At 45.4% G+C, this 9,643-nt stretch overlaps 1 protein-coding gene across 3 annotated transcripts in view; it reads left to right on the forward strand.

The window, feature by feature from the left end:
* Positions 1–9,643, forward strand: part of LOC147030992 (sickle tail protein homolog) — a 276,462-nt gene that overhangs the window by 243,346 nt on the left and 23,473 nt on the right. For all 3 annotated transcript variants that reach the window (XM_085875631.1, XM_085875633.1, XM_085875632.1), the window contains exons 14-16: positions 3,928–4,136; positions 4,367–4,501; positions 5,030–5,146. In XM_085875631.1, the coding sequence (XP_085731757.1) occupies positions 3,928–4,136; positions 4,367–4,501; positions 5,030–5,146 (461 nt within the window). The remainder of the gene's footprint in view (positions 1–3,927; positions 4,137–4,366; positions 4,502–5,029; positions 5,147–9,643) is intronic.

Here is a 9,643-nt window from a genome sequence, read left to right on the forward strand (position 1 = left end):
TCTGGTATCGTGCCTTACTCTCTAAACTCTGCCTGTAGCATCCAAGGCCAACTCTACTCTTGGATTACTGACGTCTTCTTCTCTCGTAGCCAACATGTGTCTCTCAACGGAATCCTTTCATCTCCTCTCCCTGCCAAAGCCGGAGGGCCCCATGGCAGTGTTCTGGGCCCAGTCCTATTCCTAATCTTCATCAATGATGTCTCTGACTCTGGAAAATCCCCTTTATCTATTTGCTGATGACTCCACTCTGCCGTGACATCACTTCTCCTTCACACAGGCAGGCTGCAACCTCTTCTCTTTCTTAAATCACAAGCTGGTCAACCACTTGGAATATGTTTTTTAATCTTGACAAAATCTCACACTCTCCCTCTTTCACTCTCTGAAAGGACATTCTGGCAATCCCCCCCCCCACTCCCTCCATCGACTTTCTTAACAATCCTCTTGAGGATGTTCAGTCATTCAACCTCCTGGGTCTTATGATCAGCCATGATGTTCCTTGGGCAAACCACATTTCAAAGTTCGTCTTCAAAGCCAGCCACCGACTGGGCATTAACGCCTCTGAGGAAGATAACCAGCTTATTCTTGAAACATCAGGCTTTAATAAAGAATTAATTATTTTACTGCTCAGTGTGTTACCTTTCACCAATATCAATCCTGAGCTGCAAATCTTCCCACGTGTACATACATACCCATGTCTACATCAGCTCTATTACATTAAGATACTGCTGTTCATTGGATGGAATTGTTACTCGGTCATTATGATGTGGCTGTCTGTTCGTGACACTGAATTCAATGAACCACATGTTATTGTTCAATTGTTGAAGAACCTTGAGGTGGACATAGTCCCTCATAACATGACATGACTTATTATTGTCACGGGGATAGCAGCTCTCTCATGGAAGCAACTGCCTCAAGCCTGTGGCTCGCTAAAGATCACAGGTCGACATCGAGCAGGTTGCTGCTGGCCAATGAACCGGGATTGAGCTAATCCCACACCATTTATCAAACAAAGCTGCAATATTTTAACCCTCCAGGGACCACAAATTAACCCGATTGTTTGTTCGGCAAAATGGCGGCAGGCCCAAGCACGTGCCGTTCGTTGGTGAAAAAATTGATCATGTACTGTATGAGGACACGGAAGGTCAACACATTTTTGCACTTAATAAACCACCAAGAAATCAATCTATATCTCGAACTCGGCACCACACGCACAATCTCTCGCAATACCCAGACAGTGCTTTCGGATCCGCCAAGTGCCGTTCTGACCTGTAACTAAAGGCAAGGAAACATTTGACATGTGAGAGAAGATGGCGGTAGGCCATGGTTGCAAGTGGGAGAAGACACTGTGTACCGAAGGGGAAGTAGCTCGAGACTAAAACAAAACACAGTTCAGGGAAAGAAGTTCCAAAACTAAATGGAAATACACACGGTATCTCGGCCTTAATCGAACTATTGTACCCTTCCTCACAAGTGTAACAATATTATCATTAGCCTGTCAACCCACATTGTGGGAGACTGGGTTGTGTGTGTGTGTGTGTGTGTGTGTGTGTGTGTGTGTGTGTGTGTGTGTGTGTGTGTGTGTGTGTGTGTGTGTGTGTGTGTGTGTGTGTGTGTGTGTGTGTGTGTGTGTGTGTGTGTGTGTGTGTGTGTGTGTGTGTGTGTGTCCAGGCCATAACTTTTTTTTTTAACATTTGAGCTTTTGTCACTAAACTTTCAACAAAACTCTATGATGAGAATATGGAGAAAAATAATTAATAATTGTGTCAGAATGTCAAAGGGCAAAGTGATAGTTACTAAAAAAATGTTATCGATTTATTTTTATAATTTTAATCGATATTTAAAATCATTGTTTTATTTAAATTGAAGTTCAATATACACTTAACCCTGCGCGAGGTAACGTGTTCTATGAACTCTCGAGTTTTCTCTTGTTTTCATCAACTTTAGTTTGAGTACAAAGCAGACTTGGACAGGCATGCAATTTGAGATGCTTCCTCGTTATTATTATTATTATTATTATTATTATTATTTTTTGTATGGAACATTTACCTCCAGCTCATGCAGGATCGTATGGCTGCAGTACATGCAAAACCTCAAGCGCACATCCCAAGAAGACCATGTATCTGTCCACCTTTGTTCCAAATATGTGAGGTTTCATGGTACATTGTCATGGAACTTTCACTTACTGGTAGTTATATTTTTATGCTTTCTTCCTGGTGTGAGAAGATGTATATCTCCTGCATCTGGCTAAGAGGTATCAAAGGAGTACCTGTCTCTGTGCTATTGTTACGAGAACAGATTAGCTGAAGCCTGTCGATTCAGGAACCGCAAGACGTCTCCATCGTTCTCCATTTCCATAATTTTTTCAGCACTTTTTTTTTTTCATTTCGTGCAATTTTAGTAAGGTTTGTGTATGGTTGTTTGTCCATGCTCACTCCTTCTTAAATTCTGAGCATCAAGCAAATGAGCAGCATGTACCATTTTTAAGTCTTCTTTATGACTCGGACGGGGTCGTGGTCAAACTGCCGACCTCTCAGACTCATAGCGGATGCTCCAGCCATTGTAGCACCTTGTCTTGTTGAATTATACGATTGTTTCCATAATGTTTTATTTTGAAGATATAACAAGTCATAAATTGATTCACGAGTGCCAGCCAGAGTGACCACTATATTTGTTATGTCTGTGTGCCTGTCTGTCTGTCCAGAGCACAACTCCGTGGACTTTGATCCAATCTTGATGAAACTTGGTTTTGTGTTCGATATCAATGTCGAGTAGTGTTTTCCTGGATGAGGGCGTGGCTATGCCCATTGTGGGTGGAGCCACACCCCAAAAATAGCCATTTTTAGGGGGTAGTCGGATTAAAAATCTATCTTCTCCTCGGGAATTGACTGAATGGAATGGGTTCTTCAGTATTTAAATAGCAAAATGAATTATCTAAAACTTGTCGTTGTCCGATTTTTCATTTTCGTCCCAAGGTCAAGTTCACAAGGTCATGAACTTAGAAAATTGTGAATTTTGACATAAAAATCATACGACCGCCCAAACTTTGAGAGCTCGGATGACAATATTTTTTATGCATAATCTTGAGGTCATTCCCCACCTAAAGTCTTGAAACCATTTTCCTCTATCTCGAACACCTTGCCCGTGGCGCCCCCTTCAAGTTTGTTTTTACGCTGATTTCATCAAAGTATGGATAATCCGATGAGTGAGAAATGCCATAAAGCCTATATGACGTTATATTGTTCCTGGAATGTTCCGAAGGAAGTTTTGCACCAAAGGTCATAATCCTTGACCTTTGACCTTTAAAGGCCACAAAGGTCAAATTTTCAAAGTTGTGGGAATTCAAAGCAGCTTTGTGGCTTGGGGTTAAAATCCTGGATCGGGCGCTACTCTGATGCAATATACTCGACAGAGTATGCAGGAATTTGTTCAGGGTGCAGACGATAGCCCACCCACTCATCGCGAAGGACACCGTCGGATCTTTAACGTTCACCAACTAATGCCAGCACATGAGACGCCCAGTTTAACGTCCGTGCAAGGGTCGGCACACTCATTGTTGAATCGCTCTGCTTGTGAAACACCGGGATGATAGCTTATAGCTCGGTCAGGATTCAAACCCAGGCTAGGCAGCTCAGAGGCGAGTGTGTATGCTACAAATGTAATACAACTAAATACGATTCTTCAGTAACTTGCCTTACAATATTTAACCTGTGATCGAAATTGTCTGGGGTCATCAGAAGCTGTGAATGTTCAACAAAAGCAACACATTTGGCTTTACCAATGGCCAGGATTAATGTTGCATTTGAATTTTAGAAAGCTGTTAATGAGCATGACTTGTCTTTTTAAACAACTTTCCGAAATTTGTTGAACTGCAATGAAGAAACAGATGGTCCACGGTTATCTCTAATCCCTCTTTTTGATATCCTGCAGAGGATCCTACAAACGAAAAGAGTGAGCCATCCCCGGTAGTCTCAGAAGATCAGACTACTGCCGTGCAAGCTGACGGTCCGGAGGGTACCGATGGTGTCCCTGACCCTCCGCAGCGTTCTTCTGCCTTTTCTTTTGGTTTAACTACCGGCCGTTCTGGGGAGGTTATCCTCACAAGTCGTAAGGAGTCGCAACGACCACCAACTTCACCGGTAAGGAATTCATGAGACAGAGCTTGCTCACCGTCATATTCCCACTGACTTTTGTCATGTTGTCTCTGCACAAATGATGGCAGCAGAAAAGCCCACATTTGCTGTAAGACTGTTTTGTACGAGCAAGATATTGTGTTTGGATCGAATTGTCCTTGCAAATGGAACAGGTTCATCGAGGCGCAATGTAAAGCAATACAGCCTGTGATGTACGTTCACGTGTGAATGTTCAGCAGCCCAAGCAAGAGCCAGAGCCTCGCAGCATCCCACAGGAACAGAGACCAGCATCACCACCCACGGTGTCCGCCTCAGCCCTGGAAAGCGAGGACGACGAAGAGGAAGAAAGTCGTATCCTTGCTGAGTTACAGGTATCCATTCATTTGTCCTCTTTATATCAATACACTTCGGTATTAGAATAAAGAGCTTCGTATATGGGGTCGTGTATGGGGTCTGTGCACATGATCCCACTTGCAATCCCGAGTTCCACGTACGGTATCCCACCTGTTGCTGGGGGGTCTACATACGGGATTCGTCCTCGTCACACACCCAACCTGTCCACTAAGTCCACACCTGTCCGAGCGCCTTGATATATCACATGCCATAAGCCTCACCTCCAGGCGTCCCACCTCAACACGAGGCATTCCATGAATTAATAGTAGAATTAAAAAAAAAAATTGTCACTATCTGTTTAACTTACACACTGCAGCTTAGTGAGTGTTGGCTGTATGACATTGTGATCGGGAAATATGGCGTTTAATGCAGCGGTGGCATGTAAAGCGAAATAGAGAACTGGTTTCTACAGTATCTGTATGAGTTGGAGGAGAAAAAGCAAATCGTTTTGTTCGGTGTGGGAGAGTTTCGAGCGGAGCGCAAAGAGCTATGATCATGTTCTCCAGGTATTTCAACTCAGCACCACTGTGGCTCGAAACGCCGATGCGTTAATTGGCGACGGAAGTGAAACCCCAGGTGCAGACACCCTTCCTGGCAGCACAGACAGGGCCACAAGCTGGAAGGTATGGCTGTTGATTTTTCACTGTCTGTTGATACTTATCTTCAACTCCTTCAAGTCTTCACCTCATTTATCTGATTCATGCTGGAAATACTAATTGTTAAAATTTTTAAAAACTCAAAAATTTCTCAGCATCATCTCATGACCATCCATGTATTATATCTACTTAATTGCATTTCCCAGTTTGAACATGAACTGTTAACCCAATTACAGGGTCTGCTTTGATATTTCTGTATCCACACAGCGTAATTTCCTTGAATGTGGATGCACATATACGATTGCCTTTCTTCCAGTGAATTTTGCTCACAGCTCTCCATTAATAATACCTTCCTGACTCCCAGAAATACAACTACCTTCCTGGCTCAAAACAACCTCGGCACGTTCAACCGCACAATGACCCAATCCCTTCCCATCTCAAATCAAGTCAAAACCGATGTTCCCTCCCTTTTATTGTTGACAACAAGCCTCATACAGACGTCTACCATCAGCATTCTCGGAATTGAAATTTCCTCTGATCTCCACTGGAAGCTCGACATTGTAACTATTTGCCAGAAAGGCTTCGCAGAAATTTGAAGTTATTTTCCGAGCCAAAAAAACTTTAATCCTAACTGTTGACTTCATAAATGTCAAGTTGGCCCCATGACGGAATACTGCTCCTACGTTTGGGATGCAGCTTCTCCCTCTGTGCTGTGCATCCTGGAGTGCAGTTTAAGGCAATTTAATCACACCCCATTGCATAGAGGTCTGATCACTTTCACTCCAACCAGAAAGGATGTGTGTGTGTGTTTGTGTGTGTGTTTGTGCGTGTAGTGTTTTACTTGGCGAATGAAAACTTGTGTCCATTTTACCATAAAGTTACCCCCTTTTAATTTAATTTAATTTAAGACTTAATTCCTTTGGTACCAGGTCTCTTCGGAGAATCCTTGGCTATCGCTGGTCGGATTTTGTGTCCAACGAGCGGTTGCTGAGAAAGACTCGGATGAGATTTGTTACCTGCACGGTCCGTGAGCATCAGCTGTGGCTGCATGGACATGTGGCTCGTTTTCCTGACCCTGATCCTGCTCACCAGATTCTCTCAGCGAGGGAGTCCCGTGAGTGGAGGAGGCCGATGGGCCGACCACGTGCCTCGTGGTTGCAGCAGGTTGACCATCATCTCAAGGAGATGGGGATGGGCCTGGCATCTGCCTGGGGGAAGGCCAGACGGAGGCCCCTGGAGTACCGGCGGAAAGTGGACGCAGCGACGCGCTGTTCTGGCACATGCTCCCATACCTGACCCTGACCTGACGTTCTGCGATTGAGGAAGACGACGGGGGGATGGGAGCTTCAGTTGTGGCTCCAACGGTGACTTTTTCTTGATCTACGACAGCAGGAACCCTTTAGATTTTAGAACATAGCGAGATGAACCCAGAAGGAGCACACAAAATTATATCTAGTAATACTTCTCGGAGCAAGGGGAAAATATACGAAAGTACAAGGAAGGAGCACACAGAGAACAACGACCACAGCCACCATGACAGCAGCAACGACAACTAAGTGTTATAAACTATTCATTTTTTTGTGTGTTTCACTCCATTTTACATCCTGAATGAAACTCGCAAATAGATATGTCACATGTTTGTGAAGTGCAACACGCCGTCTTTTGATTAAACCCCATCAGCGAAGCGACGGGTCGGCACACCGAGTACAAAGGAAACAAAAATGCCGTAACAAGATTTTTAAAATTCCACAAGACAAGCTGATTCATTCTCAATATACATTTTAGAATTGAGGCCACTCTGATGGTTTCATTTTATTTTATTTTCCAAACAGTGTAAAAGTTGTTTTTGTTTTGATTTTAATGCAGAAATCTTGTTTGCTCCCTTTTAAGTCCACACCTGAAGAATACGCGACTTTCGAAATGACGTAATCTGCCACAGAATGCTCGGTATACATGCGCAGAAACCCCGAGAAACAGTGATGTTCGGGGCACCATGAAGTGTTGTTGTGGGCTGGGTATCGGTGGCGAGCACGACCGCTAGATGGAGCAGTAGAGTCGGCTCGACTGAACATCCGGAATCTAGATCGTACCTTTCCGATAACTCCGAAGGTACGGGTCCCTTACAGGACCGTGAATCGTCAATAATTCAACCGAGTGGGACAGGGTTATTTGCCAAACTTCAAAATACCTAGAGACCCACGTGGCGAGCTACCGAGGAATTCACACCCTCGACGGAGCTCAAACGGGAAGAGCCGTTACCGTGCTCGACCCGTGCGTAACCCGAGCGGATGGTTACCGCGGTCCTGTCGGTCCAAATGCACAAATACGACAGCAAAGGCCTTTTTAATCCCCCAACATGCCCCGTGGCGAGCCAATGAAGGAAAGGACAAGGACGAGCTGAAACATTCAACAAAATGGATATTTATTTACAATAGGGGGGATGGAACACACAAAGAGCGGAGTTCAACGGACTAAGCAATGCAAGTATCTACAGCAAAGAGCACTTAACAATTCCGACTTACAGACTGGGCCCACAGACACACACGCGTCCACACAAATACCCAAAAGAAGTGATGGCCGCGGCCTTTATTGAAGGTTCCCAGCTCGAGTGAAGATGAGCTGGAAACCAGAGCTATCTCGGACCTTCCCGCTCCGTGCGGTCTTCGACGTCCTGGATCGGCGGGACTCGAACCCGCAACTCAATGCTGCTGCAAGCACCGGGTACGGAGGGCAGTGTCGGGCTCCAGCATGCTCCTCTGGCATGTGACGAGACCAGAGCCAGCGACAAGGCGAGACCAGAAGACAGCGACAGGACGAGACCAGAAGACAGCGACAGGACGACACCAGAAGACAGCGAAAGGACAAGACCAGAAGAACCAGACACCGCGCCGTCCCATCTACTTATTCCCTCCCTGGCGTCGGGGGTGGGGGGGGAGGACGTGTCTCACCCTCCACACACCTCATTCGCCAGGGAAATCCATCGTCTCTCCATGATTGGTCAGGGGGCGTCGGGGCATCTCGATTCCCCGCCACCCGAAGAGGCTTTGCTTCTCTTGGAGCTTGCTCTGCGCCCATTGGCCGACCGACGGCAAACTTGCTCGCATCTCCCTGATTGGTCGAGAGCCGCCGCAAGGTCCCTCCTGAACTCCGCCCACCGCGAGCGTTATGGCGTCAGGATGGAGCGAAGGTGAAGGCGTGTTGTTGTTATAAGTGTAAAAATCCTATCTATAAAATAACTTCGCAGCACATACACACTGAATTCCCATTAGACAAAGGGGAAAGGGACCCTAGCTAGAAACACATACTTACTGATATAACTGTTCCATAAGGACCTGAATGTTGAGTGCAGTAAGCTTCCAGATTCGTAACAGTATATCGTGTGTGCGAGATAAGGATTGTGACCTAAAATGGCTCAAAAATATTCTAAAAGAAACTCAAAATACTTGGAAAGGTACCTGAGAGAAAGGGCTGTACCTCTGTACAAGGAAAGTCTTGGAGAACTTTCTCCGGTCACCGAACGGGCAGCTGCTCGTACTGCAAACTCCTCATCATGTGGACTCGTGCAAGGCCTGAGTGTGATACACAAACCCCCGACGGATCGCGACCAGTGAATGGAATTTGAACCTTGTGGTCGTGCCTCCTGTGAACGTGACAGGCATGATGATTTATTTAATGAACGTCTGCAATTGGAAAGATGATGCTGTGCGTCATCACCGAGTAATGGTAACCAACTCAAGAAAGGACATCTTCATGACGTCAAAATACACAAAGCTTGTGTATCTGGATTGGTTGCTTCTGAGCATTGATGGAAAGGACATGTCTGGGGCTTGTTAAGATACAGGGTAAGTTGAAAAAGATGATCTTTACTCTAAATCACGTTGTGAGTGGTGGAGGGGCGAGGGGAGGGATGAAGTTATGTGAGCCCTGAGGGCTTATTTATTCATACTAGTACGTGCCCGTACGTGCGTGGCCGTACGTGCAAACCAAAAAAAAAAAAAAAAAACTTTCAAACTAACACACAGGCCGTTCCTTTACTCTGATAAACAATGACTGAATTGGGGCATTGTGTTTATCGATAAATGCGGATAAGAAATCGAGAAATTTTTAGAACACATTAAGTCATCACTATCCGGAAGTGGTGCGTGCCCGTACGGAATGTTCACATGCATTCCACGAATTATCGCTTGCATTGAAGTGACAACTGCTGTGATACTTACACACACAGAGTTAATTAAAATCAAAATTAAAATCGAGTTTACCTCCCTGTCTTTGCTTGCCATGACATTCGCTGCCATTGACCATTGCCACTCTTACGCCACGGTAACTGAGGCACCGATCGTAACCGGCACGGCACTTGACGTCATCGGCGGCTGGCTGCGCACCGGCCTACGCAGCAACGTGTCCTTTCATTGGTTGGTAAATAAATGGCCGCAGCACCGTGTCCTGTCATTGGTTGGTAAATAAATGGCCATAACTTGGGAAGCACTTGTCCAATTAATATCAAACCTTGAAAGGCACATCCAC

This window comes from Eptatretus burgeri, chromosome 3 (assembly GCF_056783735.1).
Source record: "Eptatretus burgeri isolate ZD-2024b chromosome 3, Ebu_testis_v1, whole genome shotgun sequence".
In the NCBI taxonomy this organism is placed as follows: Eukaryota; Metazoa; Chordata; class Myxini; order Myxiniformes; family Myxinidae; genus Eptatretus; species Eptatretus burgeri.